The sequence below is a fragment of the Pseudorasbora parva genome, chromosome 6 (genome assembly GCF_024679245.1).
Source record: "Pseudorasbora parva isolate DD20220531a chromosome 6, ASM2467924v1, whole genome shotgun sequence".
Classification (NCBI taxonomy): domain Eukaryota; kingdom Metazoa; phylum Chordata; class Actinopteri; order Cypriniformes; family Gobionidae; genus Pseudorasbora; species Pseudorasbora parva.
This window is the reverse complement of record NC_090177.1, coordinates 20,222,798-20,250,040: the sequence shown is the minus strand read 5'-3', so window position 1 is coordinate 20,250,040 and position 27,243 is coordinate 20,222,798. Positions and strand designations below refer to the sequence as shown.

The 27,243-nt window shown below is 38.8% G+C and overlaps 1 protein-coding gene across 5 annotated transcripts in view; it reads right to left on the bottom strand.

Annotated features, from left to right (window-relative positions):
* Positions 1-3,168: 3,168 nt before the first annotated feature.
* Positions 3,169-27,243, bottom strand: part of fignl2 (fidgetin like 2) — a 73,141-nt gene continuing 49,066 nt past the window's right edge. For 3 of the 5 annotated variants that reach the window (XM_067446078.1, XM_067446079.1, XM_067446077.1), the window contains 2 exons: positions 17,479-17,619; positions 3,169-7,668 (listed from right to left, as the gene is read on the bottom strand). In XM_067446078.1, the coding sequence (XP_067302179.1) occupies positions 5,621-7,668; positions 17,479-17,503 (2,073 nt within the window). In that variant the 5' untranslated portion in view covers positions 17,504-17,619 and the 3' untranslated portion in view covers positions 3,169-5,620. Of the gene's footprint in view, positions 7,669-17,478; positions 17,620-19,454; positions 19,627-27,243 lie in introns of those variants that run through there. The other 2 variants (XM_067446076.1, XM_067446080.1) reach the window with 2 other exon arrangements.

The window sequence follows — 27,243 nt, the reverse complement described above, 5'->3', positions numbered from 1 at the left end:
AACATAATATTAGGCTAAAATTGAATATGTGGATAACAGACAGCTGAAAGCACAGACTGCAGAAATGAAAATGGCAAAACTCTTCTGCATTTGCATGTTAAAAATATGTTTTTAAGACCTTTAAAATGACATGATTATTTTTTATATGCCAAGACCACTTAAACTTCCCTGCTTTGTAATATACTTTAGCTTGGGGCACAAGGATTTTATTTTTTACAAATGCTATTTACAGCGTTCATCCTTCAGACCCCTTGATGCTCACGTCTGTTCAAATAGAATGCAGGATGGATGGCAATAATCATGAATATTATTTGGTTAAATTATTTAACACAGCATGGAAGTGTATTTTGAAAGGATCTGTAACTGGGATTTTACATTATACATTAAGGTATTCATATTAAGTATTTGTATATATTTATATATGGTTTATAATGCATGTGCACCTTTGTGTTTTACAGCATTGAATATGGTGTAGAGCTTCCATTGGGTAGCTTAACATTTTGTTTTACATGCTAACCTTAACAGTAATTTTTACCCTTTCCTTAATATTAAAACTACACTGTCATTCTGTCAATTCTTATTCTGCTCTGGAGTCAGAGAGGTCGAGTTCAAGCTGACCAGGTCACATCACTCAGGATGGTTGCTATGGTGAGGGTTATGATGGAAGAGATATAGGGATTGATGGGGAATTTTTTCTTGCTCAAGTAAATTTTAAAATACACTCAAACAGAAACAAAACACTACATTGGGTAAGGACAGTTTTGTGATCATTAACATTGTGTAAACAAATTGCGGCCCCACTTTATATTAGGTGGCCTTAAGTACTACATCAAAAAAGTACAATGTACTTACTGTGTTCAAATTGTATTGCAAAACACTTTTGCTGATATTGAGGTGGGATACGGGTAGAGTTAGGGACAGGTGTGGTGGTGTGTGTAAGATTAAGGGTAGGGTTAGGTGTAAGGGAAGTGCCAACTGTGTAATTACAAATATAAACTACAAAAATTAATTACAGACATAATTACATGCAGGTATTTTTGTATGTATGTGTGTACACAATAAGTGCATTGTATCAAATTATTAATTAAAATGTTACATAGTAGCTAAGGTCACTATATAAATATAAAGTGGGTCCCAAATTGCAAACTGCTCCTGTTTCTAACTGACCTGAATTATTATTATTATTAGAGCTCAAAAAACTGATATTGAAACAACTATCTTCATAGTCACTTAAATGCAATGTATTAAGATATTCAAGGGATAATTCAAAGAATTATATTTTAGCAAGTCGACAGCTTAATTCACAATTATTTTCAGTGCATGCAATTGTTGACCTTCAAAAATCATTATTAACTGTGCTTCCACAAGGTGAGTGTGTTATTGAGCGGATGAATTGGAGGATATTATTTTTCTACTGGCACTGTAGAACAATTATCCTTCAGATAGAGATTGGAGGGCAAGGAATGTATGTAACCCTCCATTATTCATCTTAATAAGAGACTTAATCATCAGCACTTTATATTAAATTTGAGATTAATCTCCAGACTTTAAAGAATAGATTGAGCCCAATGAACGTTATGTTGGGGGTGGGTTTTTTACATATATCCTATAGTTTAAGACAATGGTTGCAACTAAACATTACTCACCTAAAGGATTATTAGGAACACCATACTAATACTGTGTTTGACCCCCTTTCGCCTTCAGAACTGCCTTAATTCTACGTGGCATTGATTCAACAAGGTGCTGAAAGCATTCTTTAGAAATGTTGGCCCATATTGATAGGATAGCATCTTGCAGTTGATGGAGATTTGTGGGATGCACATCCAGGGCACAAAGCTCCCGTTCTACCACATCCCAAAGATGCTGTATTGGGTTGAGATCTGGTGACTGTGGGGGCCATTTTAGTACAGCAAACTCATTGTCATGTTCAAGAAACCAATTTGAAATGATTCAATCTTTGTGACATGGTGCATTATCCTGCTGGAAGTAGCCATCAGACGATGGGTGTATGGTGGTTATAAAGGGATGGACATGGTCAGAAACAATGCTCAGGTAGGCTGTGGCATTCAACGCCCAATCGGCACTAAGGGGCCTAAAGTGTGCCAAGAAAACATCCCCCACACCATTACACCACCACCAGCAGCCAACACAGCATGATGGATCCATGCTCTCATTCTGTTTATGCCAAATTCTGACTCTACCATCTGAATGTCTAAACAGAAATTTACTAAACAGAATGTCTAAACAGAAAAAAAACATTTTTCCAGTCTTCAACTGTCCAATTTTGGTAAGCTTGTGCTAATTGTAGCCTCTTATTCCTATTTGTAGTGGAGACGAGTGGTACCCGGTGGGGTCTTCTCCTGTTGTAGCCCATCCGCCTCAAGATTGAGTGTGTTGTGGCTTCATAAATGCTTTGCTGCATACCTCGGTTGTAACAAGTGGTTATTTCAGTCAAAGTTGCTCTTCTATCAGCTTGAATCAGTAGGCCCATTCTCCTCTGACCTCTAGCATCAACAAGGCATTTTCACCCACAGGACTGCCGCATACTGGATGTTTTTCCCTTTTCACACCATTTTTTGTAAACCCTAGAAATGTTTGTGGAAAATCCCAGTAACTGAGCAGATTGTGAAATACTCAGACTGGCCCGCCTGGCACCAACAACCATGCCACGCTCAAAATTGCTTAAATCACCTTTCTTTCCCATTCTGACATTCAGTTTGAAGTTCAGGAGATTTTCTTGACCAGGACCACACCCCTAAATGCATTGAAGCAACTGCCATGTGATTGGTTGATTAGATAATTGCATTCATGAGAAATTGAACAGGTGTTTGTACCTTTAGGTGAGTGTATAATTAAGCCAATTCCATATTCCTATTTGAATCAACTATATTTCATAAGAGTGATTATGTGGCTTTTCTTTTTGGACTATTAGACCACGGAGCATCTTTCTTTGAAACAGGAAGCAATCACAATCATTAGTATTTAAGTGTTAAACAATGAATGAAATTAAGCAACATAGTAATGAACTATAGAAAAGATCCCTTTCTATGTTGACATACTTAGAAGCTACAAGTAAATATTCACCTGTATTCAAATCATTTTATTTTTTATTTGGTTTATTCCCATGACCCTTAATATCCCACAAATCTTAGTTTCACTGACCCTATATTTTGAGATCATGTGCATGTAAAGAGAAGGCAATTCATTTTTTCCGATCTGCCACGTCTTGACATGTACAGGAAGTTGAGCAATGAGAGATATTTTGACATATTCTCTTTAATATTGTGTAATACTTTTTTTCTTAAAATACAGTCTTTTCTGAGGTAGACCATTACAGTTCAAGAACATTATCATTTTTAAAACAGACATCAAAAAAGACATGAAATAAATATTTTCATGTACAATATGCTGCAAAAATGAGGTAGAAATGGTTACAGAAAATGTACAAGAACAAGATCCAAGAACAAAGTTACTGTACTAATAGATTCAAAACAGCTAAATAATGACAATTTTGTTGGACAAACTGTTAAATTGCTCAGTATCTTTGTGTTCTTGTTTGAAATCAGACAAATATATGACTTATATTATCAGAATAAAACCGGTGTATCTTTGTTTTTATGTATAAGAATTGGTGCTTAATTTTTCAACACAAAATAATGCATTTGTGCACTAAGTGTCCCTGAGTCTGCCAGGTTCTGTAGTTTCCTGTCTCTTCGGCACTGATCAATATGTGCTCCTGGGGTCATTCTGATTGACCTGTATGGCATGAGTGAAGCCACCAGCTGTACTTGAAGAGCCGAACAGGGCTATAGGGTTACTGGACATCATTCAGAATATGGCTTCAACAAAAGGCTGTGGTAAGATAGAGGAATGGGGGATGGGAAATTAGCTCACCACATGGCTGTACAGGGCCAACAAGCATGGGGACAAACCTTTGTGGTAAGATAGGGTGGGCTGTGGGGTAAAGGTGTGATCATGGGCTGTTATGTCACAGCGGATCGAAATTCAACAATCCACAAAAGCCAATCTACAGACAAAATATAAATAAACTAAATCTCAGTTTCTTCAGCAGAGGGGATCCGAAGACATCTGATCCCTATGTAGCTTTTGTGTACCTTATAGACAAAAAAGCTGAATTTTTTTAAAACATTGGTAGAGGCTGCTCCATCTAGATTGTCTATACGATGAGCAAACTACACATGATGGTATAAAACAATTAATGATTACACATGATTAGCTACCAATTACATAAAACAATTGGGTTGTCACAGGGGTCATTTTTAAAGGACACTGACATATGCTATGTACCTTTGTTTAGAAAAACAGTTTGTCCAACAAAATCTGGTTCGCCATCTACAATAACACGTCATGAAGACAATCATCACTCCATCAAAAATCTACATCAAAAATAAAGGGTAAGGATAAGGTAAAATGTTTTCATATAGAGTTAAAAACATGGATTTATGGCATCAGATATTCTCCTAAATACCTGAATTACATTCATTGTTTGTCTTGGTAGCATTTTCAAGTTTCACCTAAGAGGTAACAGCACAGATGCAGTGTGTATACAGGTCTGTGTCAGGTCTGTTGCTCACCTCCAACCTTAATGCTTACTACTAAGACCCTAAGATTACATACATTCTTTAGTTATAATTTCTGAGGTAAAGAAATTCTTCCTGAGTATTTTCAAACAAGACTACATATACTAATAAAATAAACTGAGTAAAGCAGAAGAGAGAAAGTCATTAATGGACCCATGCTTGTTTTTGTGTTTGAGGGTCCTGAGCAAAGGCTCTTACAAGATTGTGAGGAATGTGATGGGTTGTTTATATAATGTTGTATTTGAAAAATTATTACCTTTAACAAATTGTTCTGAAAGAAGTGTACCAACAGTAAAAGCCTGTCTCTTTCTATTATCTGACTTTCTATGGATTTAATACTTTTTGGGTAGCAACGCATACTCTTTTGGTAAAATGACCATTTTGACAAAGTGCACAAGATATGACCGCGGCCTAACAATCAATTTTGCAAAATACTGTTGCTTTCTTTCCCAAGAGGTTGCATAACAGTAAATACCTTTTGGTGAATGCTGTAACATGGACATTATAATGTTATTGAGCATTTTTGGTAAAAACAAAGTAGTTTTGATATATCCTAAGCCCTTTAACACCAAATGATCTTTAAAGTAAATCAACGCAAAAGATACAACACCACTGGAGAGGACTGGCAATAAATAGGATCCTGAGAGTTGCAATTAATGGGGGTATTTTTCAAGAAAAGTCAAGTGATCTATAACCTCCAGGTTTATTCCAGGATCAAGGCTAATTGGAATTCCAGTGAAATTCCAAAATATAATTCTGATTTTCTATCAGATAAGCCAAGCAACTAATAAACGCCCTTCAAGAAAGGCCTAATATTTAATTTCTTTGGGGGAAAAAATAAAGTATATGTATATTTATAGAAAAACAACACACCATGGCATGTTCCCTAGATTAAATGCATTAAATCCAAAACGCCTCCCATCCATAAATTGTAATTTCTCAATGAGTTCCACTCTTTTGGCTGCAACAAGTATTTAAAAACAAATGTAGCAGTCCACAACCAGTGGCTGACTAGGTTCTCAGTGGCTATAAACCTTGCTCCACTCCATACAAGTGTCTAGTTCTTTGGGGGTGCTGTGAGGATGTACCTTGCAGAAAGCATTTTCAAAGTCTTGGAGGGTAAGAGATGCAGGGAGGCCGTGCAAGGGCACGGGTGCTGAGGCAGAAGCTGATGCCAGAGCCTGCTGGCAGAGCTGCAGCAGCTCCCAGACGGAGAAGCCTTCTGAACGCTGCAGTACTGCTGACATCTCCCTTTCATCCAGACTGCAGCTTTGGGGAGCCAGTGCCTGTAGAAGCACGTGTCTGCGTGTGCTCGCATCTGGCAAGCCTATATGATAACGCTTGGAGAAGCAGCGCAGAAGGGGATCTTTGATCAAATCAGGTCGTCTTGTGGTGCACACCACCAGAACCATGCTGCTCTGAACATGTTGGATCTTTTCTAGCTGGGCCTGCAGTTGCTGTCTGAGACCTTCCTCTTCAACCGACTCCACCTCGCTGAGCATCACCACTGAAGGTTGTCGGGCTGTTGCCACCGAGAACAGAGTGATCAACAGTTGCTCTGCCTCTACTTTCAATTTAGAGGCCAAAGTTGCACCACTCAGCCTGTAGAAGGTAGCACCCAGTTGAGATGACAAGGATCGTACCAGTGTGGTTTTGCCTCCTCCTTGAGGGCCAAACAGCAGGACTGTTCTGGGTGGGCGGATGGCAGGGTTGGGTCGCAGGACAGGCCACAGCACGTCCTCCTCCAGCGCTGCTTTGATGTGACAGTTCCCAGCCAGTTCACTCCAAAGCAAAGCTGGACTGCAATCCTGCAGTTCCCGGCTTACTAGCTCCAGCATTTGGGGCTCCATGCTTTTCATAGGATCGGAGCACTTCTGAGAACGATGCTGGGAGAAGCTCTGATCTACACCTCCGTTCTCCCCAGTCATGGCTGCTGAGGGGCTGTAGTCCCCTGCAGCTCCATACGTTGGTGAAACCAAAGGCTTTAGCCCACTGTACTTTCCAACTTCATCTCCTTCTAGGCTTCGCTGAGATGAAGGTTTACTAGGCTTAAAGGCTTGAGGATCTGTGCCGCCTGTTCCAAAGCCATTTCCACGACACTCAGCTTTATCAGTGACCCCATATGGAGAATCTCCCCCAGATTTCATGAGATCATAGCTATACTTCCTATAACGAGAACTGTCTCCATCTTCGTCCTCTAGGGTCATCTCAAATGCTTTTCTCTTTAGAGAGCCCACAGGCTCTGAGGCGCCTAAACTGTTGTTCTGATACCCATAGCTTCCACCAACCACTGTGGGTCTTGAGGGTAGTGGAGAGGGGGCAGCTATGCCCGAAGGGATGTAAGGGGCTGTTGGGTGGGTATAGCTAGGAGCAAGGCTAGTCTGGTGAGGGTAGGTGCTAGGGGGGTAGTTGTATACAGGCGCAGAAGGTGTGTAATTTGGGAGAAGTGTGGGGTTTGGCTGAAGGGCATGTAATGAGGTTGGTGGAAGTGCTGAACTGGTTTGGGGACAGTACCCTGATGAGAGGTAGGTGCCGTTGTAACTGGGGGGATAGTCACTGGAATGGGGCCCGCTGCAGGAGCTGCTCCCACTGTAGCCCGAGTCTGAAAGGTTGCTGTTAACAGCTGACACATTACCAGAGCCTGGTGGGCCAGCTGATGTGGGAACCACTTTTGGCCCAGAGAGACCGTCATGAGATGAAGGAGGCACTAAGGAATATGCCCCATCAGTGCTGTGCGTGAGAGGCCATGATTCCAGTTCGCTTTTCTGGCCTCCATTGAGAGCCCCAAAGGCTCCAGGCTCCGGATATGCACCCACAGCAGGGCGTTCATATGGTGAGTCTAGCATGCCAGAGTATTTCTCAGCATAGCGCTTCAGCAGGTTGGAGGCAGTAAGGGCTGAGATGTCGTCATTTGCCCAGGCGTAGTTGTAGGAGCCGCGGCTACGGCTGGGGTAGAGCTCAGACTTGTGGGCAGGGGATGAGGTGGTGGAGGACACGTCCAAATGCTGCTCAGGCCATTGGCTCAGGGGCTGGGCATGCTCCGGGTTCCAGTGCATCTTCAATAGGCCTGCCGGAGATAGCAATGATGATAGTCAGATTATGCAAGAATTTGCTATATAACAAAGTTTATTAGTACATTTCAAGCATTCACAAATCAGTATTGGATGGATATAGTGAATTTTAAGAATTAGAAGACTATTCAAAATGACTAAAGACAAATGATGGATGATTGTGGGGCATGCCCAACAGAGGGAGTCTTTTTTTCTGCACTAAGTATAAAAGAGAAGGGCTGTGAATTTGCTCCTTTCAAGCTCACAGCCATGTAGGAGCCTTGTGTTGTCATCTGCAGTTCTCCCAGAGGAGAAACTGTTATCACCCTGCGCATGTTTCCCTCAATACATCCCCTCCCACCACCACAGTCCATCCACAAAGCAATTCTCCAAAAGGCCTCTATGGCCAGCTTGACAGAAGGAGGGAAAGAGAGAGAGAGAAGGAACAGAGGGGGAGAGGGAGGGACAAATATGGGGAAAAAGGGGGTTGGGATGGGTGGACAAAATAGTTGTGCTATTCATTGGCCACTTCCCACGAAGCATTGGGAGTGTGGAATGCCCTTTCCTCAGGCTATCTCCAGCACAGCTTTCCTGTGATTAATTATGCTGGCCTAATTCTAAGGGGTTCTTAATACATGAGGAGTAGAAAATAAACCTCAATAAAAAATGTCCACATCCAGTCTCCGCCCTGTCCTTTCCACCTCATAAAGCAATCTCCTTTGTTCAGAGCTTTTCTGTGCTTCTAAAATTGCAATACACGTATGACAGCATCACAGTTTAAAGAGACTAGAACAAGACACTAGAAATTAATTCTAAAATGGACCATAACAAATAAAAATGTTAATTATTTGGGGTATGCATAATTTATGCCTGTTAATTGTAAAAAGATCTTAATACTTCAATAAGAAGTGCATTTTTTCTTGGTCTTGAGAATTCTATGGAGCAGAAAATAACTTTAAAACCAGCCATTTCATGAGGGTCTGCAACTGCTCCTTCCAGAGGCATTAGCTAAATTCCACACATAGCTTGGCATTATTGAACTGTCAGGAATCAGCCCTGGGGTGAGGGCTACAGAGGGAAACGGGGAGGTAAATGGAATAAACTGCAAATGTTCATCGTGGGTTGCAATTTGATGAGAAAGTGATGATTTGATATTCAGACTTCTGTCAGTGTGTGCAAGCTGCTGTTTTATTGCCATTTAAATCAAGCCTCAGTTCTGTATGCTATGTTCCCCCTTACTTTTTTTCTCCCAAAAACTTGGCCCTCCTCCTTTGTGTGCTCTTTCTGTTTCTCAAACTCTCACCCCTCCCGTTGCCAAACCTTCCCATGTGTGTCTTCAGATTACGCCTGCTATTTATTCCAAAAGAGCACACCAACAGAGCAGATGGCCACTGGATTACCATGTCCTTCATATTCATCTCTAGACCCTCAAGTTCTTCACGTCTAAACTAACACCTTACCCCTTAATTCTTATATAATTACAAGATAAAACACAAAAATGACTCAGAATATGTAAACAAGGTAATCACAGGTAAAGCATTTGGTCATTGTCCAGTCAGCAGAAACAGTGTATGTCCAGCAGGACAATCCCATCTGCAGGCTGGTTTGTGAAGTGCTGTATGGAGCAGAATAATGGGGCCAGTGTGCGACAGAGATGGATGGCAGCCCAGGGGAGCTCATAAAACCTGCAACGGGTAGGAGAGGAGGAGGGGGAGTGGACAGCAGGCGCTCCGGCCGCCGTGTGTGCATGTGCATGCACGCGCATGAGTTTATGTGAGGGGATGGGGCTTGACATTAGGGAAGTGATTCAGGGGCCAAACTGCTGTCCACTCCATCAATATACACGTGCGTGTGTTTGCACCAAGACACAAGAAAAAAAAAATTTGCTTCCAAACTGGGCATTTAAGTGCTATTTGGGTCAGATTGCTTCAAGAGGAAGAGGAAGTGCTACCCATTAGTATTGTCAAAAATATGGCTATTTCGATATGTACAAATACTGAACTACCTGAAACTATACCAATAAAACATTTCCAATATGCAGTATTGATACACCGATATCAGCTGCATATTCTTACTCTTTCTTCCCTCTGACAGCAAGTTGACTGGTTACGTGCCTTTTTTGGGGTAAAGTTCAGTCTCAAATAAAGCTCCCCTATGCTGTGTGTAAGCTATTGCCTCAAAATTGCCCAAATTATCAAACATTATGACATCATAAAAATATAATTATGACAGCATATACAACAGTTTAACCCATGGTATCCAAAATGTTATCAAATATTTATATTTTTTAAGGTATAGTATCAAAGTTAAAAAAATTCCAGTAGCGTGACAACATTACTACTCATTAGCATGAAATCAACCACAGATGAACTGGTCTGCAATTAGAGCTACGCCTCAGCAGGGACAATTTAATAATCTAGATGTGATTTAATCTGTGCTTCTATTTAAAATCACCACAGCTGCTGAAATAAACTCGTTCTGGGCATTTGAGAATAGATGGTCCAATTACACTGGTAGAAGTAGGAATGACCACTATTCATTCCAGTCAATAAACGGCAGTATAAAACTAAGAAATAATTTATATAATATGTCAAAAGAGAGTGATATATATATATATATATATATATATATATATATATATATATATATATATATATATATATATATATATATATATATATATATATATATATATATCCACAGTCACATAAGAAAAAAGAGTGTTCTCATTAAGATTATACAAACATCAAGCTCCTGTTTTCTCGATCCCAAGTAACATATTAAGGTTATAAATTTAATGTACAAAAACTGTACGTTTATCTTGCTAAAGTATTTGTAGCATAACGTACAATAATGAGAAATTATGCAATGTAAAATAAAGTAAAATAATGATTTAATAATAATAATAATAACACAACGATTTAATACTATTATCTAATAGTAATAATATTAATATTAACTAATAAAATTAAATATCAGAAGTGCAAAATAATACTTTTATATTTGTTATACTAGCAGCCGTCTAATACTTTTAAGGAAAATGTTTAGTTACTGTGATACCATTGTAAAAATGCACTAGTTGCAGGCACTCATAAATGATTCATTTCAAGTGCACCTTTAAACAATAATAATTTTATAAAGGAGATACTTAACTGAACAGGTAATTAAGATAGATAAACCAAAAGGCAAAGGACATTAAGAGCATAAGTGTTGGAGAAAGTGCCGCTGTATCTCAATTTTGTGTCTCAACATGGACACATAAACCTAAATTATAGCCACCGGACCAGTTCTAATCACACATCATTAACAGGTGTAAACAGGAGAAGCGTAAACAGACGAGCCTGGCCATTGCTTTGTGTGAGCCGCAACGAGTGGCTTGCTGTGGTGGCTCTGTGCGAGTCTGAGGCTGGCTAGGAGACAGATGTTTCCACTGGTCGCCTTACTGTCTGTGTGCCCATTGTTGCACAGCCCATCCAGCAGACGTCCTCCTGGCCTGACAATCCTGTTGGTCCTGAGACAAAAGCTGAGGGATCCTATTGTCAGAGGCCTGCCTAATTATGGAAATCTTATTAATCTATTCAGTAGCAGTGTGCTGACAGCCTTTGTGCAGTCCTGGGATTTATTGAGGGTTCCTTTTGAGATGTGCGTGTGTATTTGTTTGTGTGCACCATCTTGATATTTCACAAATATATGTGGAACCAAACAAATTAATAATAGTGAATATCAGTAGGTTTCAATAAACCAATTCTAGATTTAAAAAAGTTAGGATAACCAAAATATTAGTTATGAGTTATGGCTCGGCCACTTTTCCGGAGCAGAAGGTTCTGCAATGCGAGAGCCGAGCAGGCCCGGCTGCTGGAGGATGCTCAGCTTTTCACAGCTCCCCAGGGGTCCGTGTGCACTTTCAGGCCGCGTCACTTTTGTTTTCCTGCCCTGAGGAACAAAACCTACATGGATGCAACAAGCCTTCTGGGACACGGGGCCATTAAACCAGGCAGATTGCACAGAGGCCAGTTGTAAACAGGAGCAGGCGGAATCAATCCAATCAGGTATTATTGTGGACACCCATTCCCTAAACCCCACACATAGATTTAAGTAGGTTTATCTATTAAAGACACCCCCTCATTGCATATTTAAAAATCCTACAAACCCTGTTTAAGAGAATAATGTAATTGTAAAGAGTACGCATTCAGCTACCCTAACACTGTTGAAATAAGAGACAACTTTAGAGGGATGCAACTAGAAATAACAACACACACATACAGGATTGCTCAGTCCTGAGAATTTGATTAATTACTAGCACTTTCTGTCAGTTAAACATCAAAACAACCGAAAAGAAGTTAAACAGTGAGCATCCTGTTAGAAATTATGTCCTGAAACTTCAGCCCACAGTGCTGGTATGTTTGGAACTCCCTTTGAAGAACGCAGATGCCACAAAAGAAGGGCTCTTTCAAGAGAGAATAAAGATGAAGGAGGGAGAGAGAGGGAGAAAGATGAGAAAGAGTAGATCTGGTTGAAAAGACTGCGGAGGGAGGATTGTGTTTACATGAATTAATCACCTCAGTGCAGATAAGATGGCACCCTGCGTTCTAATCATCAGCTGATTTGTATTCCGTATACAGACGTCTCTGAATCAATGCTTTAGGCAGAGGAACTGCAAAATGTCAATGATGTAAGCCCACTTGGCACTTTAAAGTCATGAAAAGCCTTTACGATAGTTATTTAAAATCCATTCTTTCTTCAGGCTGTACGGCGTTGGTACTTTTTATTTTTCATTCAACTCCAAATAAATAAGTAGAGATAGTTCTATATTTCAATATACATGAAATATATCTCCACATTCTATATTTCAATATATATAAAAAGCACACACTAAAAAGTATAGTTTTAAAAAATGTGAAAAAAGTGTCCCTGTGTCAGAAAAAAGGCATACAGTAGGCACACAAAATGGTGATGCACACCAACTAAACAAAAAACATCAATAATGATGTCTTGTGAAAATATGTTATGGTTCTGGATGAGGCCAGATCAGAACATGAAAAGGAAAGTAGTGTGAGGTCCTTCTTCAAAAATCCTGACAACAGCTCCTCATAATTTACAAGGCATGCATAATAGGGCATAACTCTGACAATTTTTATGAAGTGATGCATTAGTTACAGCAGTGTGGTTAACATGATCTCTCTGTTTCTTTCTCTTACTCTTTCTTTCTGTTCATCTGCTCCCTTTTCATGGGCCTAAAAAGATGTAATAGCAGAAGAGGCAGTGGGCCTTACGAGTTTTAACACCTGCTCCCCTGCACACGGCCAGACGCCATGGCTCTTTTCAGCCAGGCCCCGTGGGGTCCCAAGAGGAAGGAGCCTATCTGCTAGAGTGGCAGTGAATGATCTGATTTTTTTTCTCCTCTCTCTCCCTCTCTTTCTCACTAGTCATCCATGTGGGCTGCAGTCCATAATCTCTCAGCTTTGAAGGTCTTATTGCTTTGCCTTTTGGGACACAGTAAGTGTTGCAATCCGTGGGTTCATGTTAATGATGACTAAAGGAAATACGGAGCATCAACAGTGTGAGAAAAATGAAAAATCAGTACTTCTGACAAATGCATTACATAATGTAGGCTATTACTCATGGAAAACTTATTCCTTAGAAATTATTACATATTTAAACATTTGTGCATTTCAAATTGTCTACGTCTTTTCCTTTAAGTATAAAATCAATACATGAAGGAAAAATGAAAGTGCCATGTTGTCAAGTGCAATATCAATGTATAATTTGTGAAAGAACACGTGTACATTTTAATATATTTTGACCTAAAATGAGCAAAACACATAGCCTCAGTGATTTGAATGAATAATTAGATGCTCATAATTTGAGAAACAACATCCCCATCCCCCTGACCAGCTAATTTTTGTCCACAAATGGCCAAATGCCTGTTACCCCTCCCCTTTAAGAAAAACAGGGTTCCTATTTTCTGCGGCCGCAGGCCAGGTTTAGGTCATTGTGTCCACTAATATATCAAAGAACAGCTGTCCTTAGGCCTCTGTGATGACCAATCACCCCCTTCCATCTGTCCCCCTTACCCAATCTCTCCTCCATCTCCCCCTGTTCTCCTCCATCCCCTTCTTCCAATTTCTCCCCCCTCTCCTTTTCACCCTGCCCCCTACCAGAGTTCCTGGACTGTGTATCAGTGCCCTCTCTCGAAATCCCTGGCTGCTTTATTTAATAACCCTACAAACGTGTTGGGATTTTCTGTGTGTACACACACAGATAGGATTTGGATTGAATGCAGGACATATAGTATGCATTTCTTGACTTTGCTGACAACAGATCAGACATATACTGATGTTACGCAAATGCCTGATTTGGAAAAACTTGCTCCAGATTAAATGAATAGTTCAACCAAAATCAGAAATTCTGTAATTTACCCTCATATAATTCCAGACCAGTAAGACCTTATATTTACATGTATGCATCTGGCAGATGCTTCGATCCAAAGCGACTGCCATTGCATTTAATTCGTTTTTGCTTTCCTTGGGAATCGTTGAACTCTGCCAGGTTAGCGCCATGCTCTACTCTTTGAACTACAGGAAGGCTGAAGATATTCTGAAGAATGTTTAAACCAGTTTTGTTCATATAATGAAAGTCATAAGGGCACAATTTTTCTTTTTGAGTGAACTAAACCTTTAATTAGAGAACCACGGACAAGCCCTCTGAGGGATATCTTGGAGCAGCGATTGCAAGTTTGATGCCCAATAACCCTCAGAAGACCGGGCCTTAATTGGAAGCCTAATTGTGGCAGCAACGGGCTTAATGAACTGTTTTCATCGATGGTGAGATGAGCAGGGGGGTCCCAGGCCGAATGTGTATCTCTAAGCTGCTTTTCCTATGGCCGCTGCTTCTCTTCCATCTCACTGACTGCACTGCGGGCTAATTAAAGTCCATTCACACCCAACGCTAATGACCCCGTGCTCATTCACACAAACACTTCAGCACCTTGCCTGTTTACTCAAGGGTCCGCATGCCTCTCCAGAGCCGTATTCACCCTGTCGCTCTCATTAGAATAGATGTGTTGGATGCTCGTTGTTAATCTCTCCTTCTGCGGCATCCAACGTGCCCTTTCCTATAGACCGAACTCAAAGCCTTAATGACTTAACAGATGCAATTAGAGTGCTTCATCTGCCCAGGCCTTTAGTGTGGAGAAGGGAAGAAATGAGGTCATAAAGCGAGAGAGCTGAGGCTATGCTTGTTTCTCTTTATACAACGAATATGTTGGACAGCAGGGCCCCCAAGCAACAAGAGTTAGAGCACTCATGGGCTGCTGGCCTGGGACTGATTTAAGGGTGTGTTTGAAGTGCAGATTACAGATTCTTTGCACCAAATCCCTCCAGGAGTATCCATGGCCCCAGGAATCTCTCTCAGATTTCCTTCAGTTCTGGCTCTGAACCTCTTCAGCTTGCGGTTCCTACATGCTCATCAATGCAACACTTTTGTTTGTGGATGCAAGGAAGGTATATGTAATTGCATGTGACAGGCATCAAACAAAAATGCCTGTCCTCTTGAGTCAAACATAAACACTGATGTCAGAAACGTTCAGTTGCTCCACAAAGAAAATTCCAGCATGGATGTGACACTATTCACATATATACCACATAAGCTGACCTACATTCACCTGGCTCCGGCGCAGCCGAATTATGAGGCAGAATGAACAGAAAGGACATATCAGGACTGGTAACGACGGGGAGGAAAAGGAATTTGCCTGGCTTTAAAAGCTCAAAAGGTAAACAGGAGGGATATCTAACACCTTTGTGTGCTGTCCTAATATCACACTAGACACTAAGGGAAACATTCACGCACATATATATGCACAGTCAAGCATCAAATTTTAGAAACAAAAAGATCAGTTCCAAAATCTAAATGCATGCTGCAGAACTAGAAAATCAGGATCGGTGACATTAGCCACCTAAAATCAGTGGCTAAGAGGTGTGTGCACACAAACAAAAACTTTACAGATCTTCAGAGAATTCAAAATATTCTGACAGGGCTTTGTGACATTTTTTAAAATAAAGTCTGCAAAGAGAGACAGACTAAAGAGAAAACTGCTTCAGATTTTAAACCATTTTATGAGTCATTATACAAAGAAAGACAGAACTTTCATAACAAATTATAAATATAAATGAATCCATCAATCAATCAATCAATCAATCAATAATTTATATACAAACTTGAATTAATTAAAAAAGAACACTCACACTCACGCACACCATAGGTATATTTATTTGACCAAAAATACAGTAAAATATTGTGAAATATTATTACCATAAAAAATAAATGTTTTCTAATTTAATATATTGTAAAATGTAATTTTTTTCTGTAAAAACGTATTTTTTATCAATGTTGAAAACAGTTGTGCTGCTTAATAATTTTGTGGAAACTGCAATACATTTTTAAGGATAATCTTTTCAGGAAATAGAAATCTTATATAACATAAATGTCTTGCTACTGTCCCTTTTGACCAATTTAATGCATCCTAGCTGAATAAAAGTATTAATTTCTTATTTCATATTCATCTTACTGACCTGAATGTTTGATTTATTTAAAAATATATTTTTTAAATATATTAGAAATTTGTATTTATATATTTCAATAGATTTATTTTAAGTTATATAATTTTTTAAGTATATAATTCAAATCAAATAAATTACATCAAACTTGAGAAAAGGTTTGTTGTCCGCCATTATGTTCATATCTCTTGACAAGATAAGACTGATCTTAGAGAATTTGCAACAGAGAAACTAAATATACATAAAAATACTTCCTTGTGCTCATTCTGATGACCTAACTAGTTTCTAAGGAAATGTGGAATTATTCGTGCTGATTATACTGAAAGAAAAAAGGTCTTCTGTTCATCTGTACACATTTTACAAGACAATTTTCTCTGTCTTGTAAAATGTGTAGAGAATTCAGAAAATAGAAAACTATTTGCATGAACAAACACAAAAAGTAATTCCATTGGCACATATGACAAAGGTCCTCTGAATGTTTCGCTAAATGCTATTATAACACCATATTAACCATCAATGCTATTTGGTTGCTGCAACAACCTAGCAAGCCATCTGAAATGTATTCAAGCTGGCAACTCATTAATACATGATTACATCTGAAATTGAGGTGCCTTGGTCCTTTAGTTTGATTTCCCTCCTTCTTTTCATGTAACTGTCATGCCTATATAGCACAGAGAAGAAGAGCTAAAGAGTGGAGAAAAAAGCATCTCTTCAGGCAGAACTGGGGGAAGAAACCCCATGCTGGCCTACAAACAATGCTGTTTTGGAGAGGGCGAGCGCAGAGCTCAAATGAAGCCTGGCAGGGGGGGTGAGGAATGGGGGCTAAAACTGGACACGTCAGTTATTAAGTCAGTTGAGAACAGTGAGGAGGGGGAAGAGAGCTGGAGAAAGGGAGGCAGAGTAGAAGAGAAAGAAATACAGAGACAGAAAAGGACAGCGATAGAGGAAGTAACTATACTAGTAAGCTGGACACTGGTGGGTAATCATCATGGGATGACACTGGCAGAACCACAGGGTTTCTGCTGGTAGAGCCATCAGCTCACCCCCACACCTGTCATACCAACCATGACATATACTTTGGGTATTTTCACAGCCAATAATGTGACTTAAAACATAGTGATGAGGACACTGGGGTGAGCATCTGAGACATTTTTTTTCTAAAATGCAGCATTGTTCAAACTGGTTTACCAACAAACCAAATACCTAAGTAACCGTTGGGATGTCTAGAGTTGACAGTAAGTTATTCATTGCATTCAAAAACGTTACACTTACTATAGGGAACAATGGGACTCAGCATTCTGCGGATCTGGTCTCGATTACGGTAACACTTCTGCGGGGAAACCCAGGTTAGCGTCTGTACGGCTGTAGTCCATCGCTGGCCTCTACTCGCATTGGGACTCTATAAACGTGTTCCTGAAGAAAAAAAAGAGGAGGAGGAGAACAGGAGGGGTGAATGGTCATCATAAACGCATACACTGCACTGCATAATCCATGTGATTGTTTTTAAATGTAAACAAACAAGTTTATGATGCATAAATGCGAACTTAGTGTGCAACCTAAAATGTAAGGCCCTCTAAGGCTTCATCTAAATTTTAGACAAGAGTGAAACAGTCCTGGACACAGGGACTCTCACTGTGGGCTGAACACACACAGGGGTATTCATTAAGCGCCTGCACACAGGCATTAAGCTGATTGTATGGTTGTGTCCAGCTTCTAAAGAGGGCTTTCTAAATCTCCCTGACAAAAAGCACCATGCATACCATAGCTGTTTCCCTCGCCTCATAACAGCAACCAGAGTGCATGCTTTCACAAAATTAAGCTCATTTCATCCCTTGCCACACACGAGTCCTGGCTCAATTATCTCTTTTTTGTATGAGAAAAAAAAGATATTAAACAGAAGACATATTAAAAAATTAAATTAAAAACGACATTAAAAAAAAACTACTGCCGTATAATGACAATCACAAAAATAATAAGACATATAAAAAACAACTACTGTATAATGGCAATCACAAAAAGAATAATATATATTTATTTATATCTATATAATTTTGTTTTTATTTATTTATATATTTGAATAAATATAATTATATATAAGTTTTATAAAGTATATAAATTCGTTTTTAAAATATTATTGAAGCATATTAGTGACAGAAAATCAGTTTCTGAAATTACAAATATTAATGAATTTTTAAAAAATAAATCCAAATCCAAATCTAATATCTAGTGAATCTAGTATATCTAAAAATGCAGCATGAACAATTTGTTTGGTGTATCCCAAAGGACAGCGTCATTCCTTCTCAAGTGAGCGTGTAGGAAAGCTCACACATGAATGAAAAATATTACATAATAATGTTAGTCAAACAGTGTGGCGTCCAGCCCTGCTTTTAGGAAATGAAATGGCAACTGACACACCATTCATTACAAAATATGCTAAACATGATATTTATTTTTCTTAATGTGTAATATATTTTTAAATCACACTAGTGATTTAATGAACAGTTTAAAATTGAATCTGGTAAAGTTAACATATATACCTGTAAATGAGCGATGAACCCATAATACACTAAAGAATCTTAGTTAATATAGTATATGTTTATGTATAGGTTTATGCACATATAGGTTTTGATACAAACATTTAAAATTGCATAACATAGTTAATATATTTTTTATTTTGATGTTCTCTTACAGAAAAAAAAGAAATTGTGTGAAACTAGTTAATATCGTATACTTTTATATACGTATGTTCTCTTACAGTTCATGTAACTGCTGTTTTTGAGACAAAAAATACAAACTGTGTAAAACTAATATTGTTAGACTAAATTAAGGACAGAAAAAAAAAACTTTATTGCAGGATAATGCTTTTACAATATTTTAAACTTACCATGGAGCTTTTACATTTATTTGATCACTGACTGAAACACTATCCTAAATAAACAATCTCGTAACTTGCTGAGAACGAAGCCTGACACATCTATATACCAAACTCATGCACACACATGCAGACATCAATAATGGTTTGCTTAAAAGCCGACACCTGCATGCAGTGCGGGGAATGCAGAAGAAGCTGTTTCACATTAAAGGAGGGAGAATTCAATGAAACAGAGTGAAGAAGTAGTACAGGCTATCAGGAAAAGTAGAGGACAGGACAGTCAGTGCCATGCAGAATTAAGACTTTTAATCATTTACAGCTTCAGATAAGAACAGCAGCAGCAAAGCGTCCAGTTTAATAGTGAAGGTAGACTCACCTACTCATGCCTGCATTTCCACATCAGATTCAAAAGCTGTTAGATAATCCCTGGAGCAGACAGGCTCGTGTGTGCAGTACTATGCTTTTTTCCACATATGGGACACGACTCAACTCTCTCTGTGTCTCTCGCTCTCGCTCTCCCTGTCTCTCTCTCTCTCTCTCTCTCTCTCCCTCTCGCTCTCTCCCAACCAGTGACAACAGAGCACCCACACACATACATACACACACACATACACACACAATTACCCTCCCCCAAGTTTCCCCATCCCCCTCTCTCTACCTCTCTCTCTATTTTTTGTTAAAACTATTTAAGCAGAGAGAGAGAAAGAGAGAATGAGAGGAGGGCTATGGGGTGGGGGCAGCTGACCAATCATGCTTGGAGTGCAGGCTTGTATTCTTTTTCTGTGTGTGAGAGAGAGAGAGAGAGAGAGAGAGAGAGAGAGAGAGAGAGAGAGAGAGAGAGAGAGAGAGAGAGAGAGAGAGAGAGAGAGAGAGAGAGAGAGAGAGAGAGAGAGAGAGAGAGAGAGAGAGAGAGAGAGAGAGAGCTGGTTGTAGTGGAGGGCAAGGCACTGGCAGAGGCTAAGCTAGGCTAGTCCCTGAGGGAATTAGTGTGAAGATGTTTATTTTGGTCAAAATTGCTAAATTACTCCTGACCCTAAAATTCTAATCACTAGATATATGGTAAACACTATATTATGGTACATAATGGATTATGGACCTCTAATTCTAATTCTAATCCAAACAAGACATTTCTAGACAATTCAAGATCTCAAACTCATTTTTGTATCTGCTAAGCTGACACTTGCAGACATACACTACCGTTCATAATTTCATAATAATAATAATAATAATAATAATAATAATAATAATAATAATAATAATGAAATAAAAAAAATGTATTCAATAAATAATCCTAATAATCCACAAAAAATAATCTTGCACAGAAAGCAAGACATTTTGTTTCCAACATTGATAATAAATGTTTCTTGATCACCAAATCATTATATTAAGGGCCATGTGACACTTAAGACAGGAGTAATAATGCTGAAAATTCAGCATTGATATCACCGGAATAAATTATATTTTAAAAGATATTAAAACAGATTTTAAATAGTAATACATTTTCTCAATATGACTGTATTTTTGATCAAATAAATGATGAGAATTCTTTCAAAAACATTTAAAAAACCCAAACATTTGACTGGTAGTATCAAAATGTATAACTTATGCTTCAGATTAGTGGACATTTATAAAAAATTATTGATCGGTGGCTGTTAACTTAGTGGTTGTTAAATTGAATTTCACAACTATAGATATGCATATTTTTCAACTTAAATCAGTACAGAGACATTAACTGTAGTGTCCGAGCCTAGATCAGACTACCATGAAGCTGTCAAAGAGACTATGTCAAATATTATATTATCAAAATGTATTATTTGTGCTGCAATTTTGTGGAAATTTTAAGACACTCACTGACTGTTATTTTTGTATCTGTTAACTGGAATTGCATCAGCAAAGGTCATGACCGCTATAGGAACACTTTATTGACAGCAAAGTCCAGTCTGACATGCTCAAGCGATTCAGCTCTGCTTCTATACCCATTTCAACATATAAGCAAAAGCTGAAACAACTCAGCTGACTCAGTATAATAGTGAATCATTTTATTGTAACATTAAAAATCGGTTTTTAGCTTAAAGCTCAAAGCGTCAGGTCAAATGCTTTTGTGTGAGCACATGATATGACCGCAGCTGCCACACTGACCATTTAGCATGTTAGCATATAGGAGGGGCCTGAAGTAATGGAACCTACATTCTATATGGACTCACACATTTTCACAGGTGGACTGGAGAGTCCTGAGCTTTTATTTTTGGAGCTCATCTGCAATTTGTGAGGAGTGTAAAGAGTGTGTGAGGTTGAGTATGGAGCATTTCTGCACAGCTGAGGATCTGTTTTTAGAGTGCTGCGTTCAGCCATGTGCACTCAAATCCGTCGCATCTAAATGTAACACGTCGCACGGCACTGGTGGTGTAAATCTCCATCATATCACTGTATCGCTTCTGAATACACAAAAAGCATGCAGTGTTTAAATCAGTGGGAATGTTTGAGCAAAAAAAAAGGAAAAAGGAAAAAAGCCCACTGTGCAACCAGTAACCAAGTCAACTCTACACAGCAACTTGCTCCATCAGCATCTATAAAACTATCCTTTGTCCAACAAAGGTCTTTTATCCCCAATGCTGCCATTCAGCACCACCCCCGTTCAAAAGAAACTTCCTCACAAAAAGCCTTAACCGGTACTATTCTTAGTGGCGCACCAGTGGAAATCACTGTAGCTCAGCACAAAGCGTGGGGTGAAACGGTAGCCGGCCATTTTCATCCTTTTATTTAAACTCTTTGTAGCTTAAAAGTGTGCAAGCCACCATTTAAAAAGTGGAACTGCTAAATACAAGCATTCACAATGCCATGCGGATACACAGTTCAGCCGTGCGTCAGTCTCTATTAACGATGCAGTTTTTCTTCCCAGGCTGACTGTAATTGGTAGATGATAGTGGCTGTATACGGGAGCAGATTGGCAGGGCCTTGTGAGGATGCAGGCCCATCACTCTATCGCCTACCAGAAGAGGGGAAAAAAAATCAAACATTAATGCTGAGGCAAGCAGTCTGGCTACTGCAAGCCTGCTGAGTGCAGCACTAATGACCACAAAGCAGTCTTACTTCAGAGCTAGAAAGGGAGGGGCAGAGAAGGGAAGAGTGAGTTTGACAGGTGTCACTCATAAAATCAACCTCAAGTGTGCAGAATTCACCACCTAGTACAACCTCAAACACCACATGCTCACTGACCCCATGATATCTTGAGCATATTAGATTATAAGCACTAAAGAACAGAGCAGCTGAGCTTACTTAATGCAGGACTCCAAAACAAACACTAAGGATGAGAAACACAGCTAATGACCTAAAACACTGAAAATCTCAATCTGACCTCATTGTTGGAGGTCATGCCAGCTTTTAGCAGCTTTTCCATCTTCCGCTTGTACAGTGCATGGGGTTCAGGTGCACAAATGACAGCCCGGTGATGAATCGGGGTAATAAGTAATTTGGTTGAATGAGAAGCTGCAAGCCTTGCAGTCGTCCCCCGCTGGTACTCATTAAGCGAGCAAAAGAGCAGGACTACTCCAGCACAACCCTTAATGAAGATGACATGCTAATGATTTCAGTTTTAAACTAAAATAGGCTGCACTCTTCTGTATTACAAGGTTCCCACACCTTATGTCCAATGAATTTCCATGACCTTCCCAGTCATTACAGAAAAATATATATATTTTTAAAGATATAGCCCTTAAATGGATCGTGTGAAAAAGATATTTGAAAATATCTCAATTAAATGCTGGTTTTAACTTTCTATTCATCAGAAAATACTGAGGAAAAGATGCATTATAAATTGCAATAATAATTCACATTACAATTTTCACTAAATTGTTTATCAAATAAATGCAGCCTTAAATGAGTATAAGAGGCTTCTTTCATGAGCATAAAAATCTCTTACCAACACCAAGCCTTTAAAAAAGGTAGTGCATATATGAAAAAACATATATATATACATATATATATATATATATATATATATATATATATATATATATATATATATATATATATATATATATATATATATATATATATATATATATATATATATATATATATATATATATGTGTGTGTGTGTGTGTGTGTGTGTGTGTGTGTGTGTGTGTGTGTGTGTGTGTATGCTTTTTTTCTAGCAACCAACCTAAAATAAAATGAGTCTATAATTAGACAATGCCATTCTAGAGAAAGCCTTTCCTGAAGACATGTGTTCATTCACTGCCATAGCTGAACAAATATAAAATGTCAATTATCTAAATTGCCAGAAATACACAAACACGTATATATATATATATATATATATATATATACAGAGTGAGGAAAATAAGTATTTGAACACCCTGCTATTTTGCAAGTTCTCCCACTTGGAATTCATGGAGGGGTCTGAAATTGTCTTCTTAGGTGCATGTCCACTGTAAGAGACATAATATAAAAAATAAAGAAATCCCAATGTATGATTTTTTTCATCATTTATTTGTATGATACACCTGCAAATAAGTATTCTGACCTTTAAAGACCTGTTAGTCTGCCTTTAAAATGTCCACCTCCACTCCATTTTATTATCCTAAATTAGATGCACCTGTTTGAGGTTGTTAGCTGCATAAAGACACCTGTCCACCGCATACAATCAGTAAGAATCCAACTACTAACATGGCCAAGACCAAAGAGCTGTCCAAAGACACTAGAGACAAAATTGTACACCTCCACAAGGCTGGAAAGGGCTACAGGGAAATTACCAGCCAGCTTGGTGAAAAAAGGTCCACTGTTGGAGCGATCATTAGAAAATGAAAGAAGCTAACCATGACTGTCAATCTCCCTCAGACTGGGGCTCCATGTAAGATCTCACCTTGTGGGGTCTCAATGATCCTAAGAAAGGTGAGAAATCAGCCCAGAAGTACATGGGAGGAGCTGGTCAATGACCTGAAAAGAGCTGGGACCACCGTTTCCAAGGTTACTGTAGGTAATACACTAAGACGTCATGGTTTGAAATCATGCATGGCACAGAATGTTCCCCTGCTTAAACCAGCACATGTCCAGGCACATCTTAAGTTTGCCAATGACCATTTGGATGATCCAGAGCAGTCATTGGAGAAAGTCATGTGGTCAGATGAGACCAAAATAGAACTTTTTGGTCATAATTCCACTAAAAGTGTTTGGAGGAAGAAGAATGATGAGTACCATCCCAAGAACACCATCCCTACTGTGAAGCATGGGGTGGTAGCATCATGCTTTAGGGGTGTTTTTCTGCACATGGGACAGGGCAACTGCACTGTATTAAGGAGAGGATGACCGGGGCCGTGTATTGCAAGATTTTGGGGAAAAACTTCCTTCCCTCAAGTTAGAGCATTGAAGATTGGTCGAGGCTGGGTCTTCCAACATGACAGTTACCCCAAGCACATAGCCAAGGAGTGGCTGTATCAAGGTTCTGGCGTGGCATAGCCAGTCTCCAGACGTAAACCCAATAGAGAATCTTTGGAGGGAGCTCAAACTCTGTGTTTTTTCAGCGACAGGACAGAAACCTGAGGAGGAGTGTGGAGGAGTAGGCCAAAATCCCTCCTGCAGTGTGCGCAAATCTGGTGAAAAACTAAAGGAAACATTTGACCTCTGTAATTGCAAACAAAGGCTACTGTACCAAATATTAACATTGATTTCCTCAGGTGTTTATTAGCAGAATTTAGCAAATACTTATTTCCAGCTGTATCATACAAATAAATAGTTAAAAATCATACATTGTGATTTCTGGATATTTTTAAAAAAAAGATTATGTCTCTCACAGTGGCCATACACCTACGATGACAATTTCAGACCCCTCCATGATTTCTAAATGGGAGAACTTGCAAAATAGCAGGTGTTCAAATAATTATTTTCCTCACTGTATATGGGGTGTAATGATACTGAACTCACGATACAATATTATTGCAATATTCCAGGACATATAGTAAAAGGTTAACAAAAAATATATACTGTTGATTAATGCAAAATTTGGGATTACATCGGGGCTGAAAATGAATAGTTTTGGACTTGATCCTGCTAACCCAATGCACAGGACAAGGGTGACCAGAATAAAAATATTTGTGATTCTGAAAATGCCTGTTGAAAATACAGAATTTAGACAAACACGCTTGGACTAAATATTTTAAAAATAATATTAACATCAATACCACAATAATACCAGTTTTTCTAACAATATTTGGTATTATCAGGACCCACAAGTATTCCCCCATTCCATTATTATACATTATATATAGTAGTTTAATGTAGTACTGACACTAAAACTCTGTAAACTTGATTTGTTTTCCTCACACAGAATTATTTTACAATTTAAAATATAGATTGGCACTATCCACAATATTGTTGCATTTTTGTATTGTGATATATTGTAACACTATATTTAGTTACACCCCTAATATGTATAGTTTGATATACTTGATCAAAAGCATTAAGCTTATCAGTGTGACTAGGCACTTTTTTTAAAGAACTCATTGGATATGACACACAGTGACACTTCATTCCACAAGGAGATTAATCAATTCATAAAAAAATTAAGACATGTCTAAATAGAATGCTTTTGTAGAACATTGTTTCATACAATCACATTCTTTCAGATGCAGTAGTCAAAGTTCAAAATGTGTGTGTGCAAGATTTTTGGGGGTGTGCACATGAATGTGGTGATAATCAGTCCCAGGCTGCTCAAGTTTGGTGATATGGTGTCATTAGTCGGCCGGGCGAGTGCAGAGTCTTTGGCAGAGATTAGGACGGACTGAAACTCTAGCCTGGCCTCGGTGCCATACAGAGGAGGGGAGAGGGGTCAGATGGATTATTACTGGCTGTTTCAGATGTTTATTATTCCTATTCTATGTCTAACAGCTGAAAATTGAAGAATTAAGCAGCAGCCTGGGGGATCAGTGCAGAGGGGTTAAATCCAGCACTTTGGCTCCTCAGAAAAGACATTTCTCAGCTATTTATGTTCTGTGCTTCCACACAGTTGGGGTTTGAGTCAATGGAGGAAGAAAGAAAGCAAGAAACTTGCTGAATGGGATTCTTTTTGTTTACTCCTGTCTTTCATTGCTGCGATTCTATCAGTTAAAAAACACAAATGATATCTCTTTAATATCTACATTTCTTCTCAGCATCTTGTAATGAGATTAAATAGAGAAAATAGAGGATCCTGATTCACTAATGTTACTCCTGAAGAAAAGAACCTTGAAATCTAATAAAAAGGTTCAGAAGTGATCTCAATAAATGTCACAAACTGATTAAACAAGATACATATTCTGAAGATTCAAAGATCTCAGTATGAACTCAAACATATCAAAGTTATTGAAAGACCAAATTATCTGAGCTGCTCCATTAACCTTAATAAAAAAAGGGAAACATCTCTGACAACTGAAAACATTAAATACCATAACACATAAAAGGCTAGCCAATGATCAAAATGTGTCCAACAGAACAATAGCAGTTTAAAATCAAGGTCCATATCACTGAAGTTTTTCACCAAAGTTTCTGCAATAGCAGGGGTGGAATTAATTTCAGACTGAAGCAGCAGAAGCAACTGGGCTCCATTTTTACGCCTTCCTTTCCCGACGTCCAGTCATGTCCATGCAAGGCTGCTAATCTGACTGGGAACATGTGACAGCCCACAGAGAAACATGAACTTTCTGTGTAGTGAAGGCATGGTGTTTAGGGCAGCACATGGGTCACCTATGATGAATTTAGATTTTAATACCATTCCAACCACAATATCTACATGCTCAGTCTAGTTTAGACTAGCACAGACTCAGAAAAGAGTTATTGTAAGTTCTACTATGAGAAAAAAAAAATCATTGAGTATCCATGAGATACTAGTCACATTTGGTCATGTGCTTTTAGAGCTTTGTTGAAACCAGCTTACAGAAATATTGCAAACTACACCTGCGAAGATATCAGGGAAAGTATGTGGTTTGAATTTTTTTTTTTTATTAGAGTGTCAATGCTCCTCTAAGGCTGAAGGAGGAGTCCAATGAGAGTGCTTTAGACCTCTAATTAAAGACAGAGGTGGGCTAATCCACTAGCTGCAGGGGCGAACTCTGGTTACTGTGGCTAACCACTCGTCGCTTACCATTAATGTGATGACTAAACAGGACCACAATTGTGTGTGTATTAAATA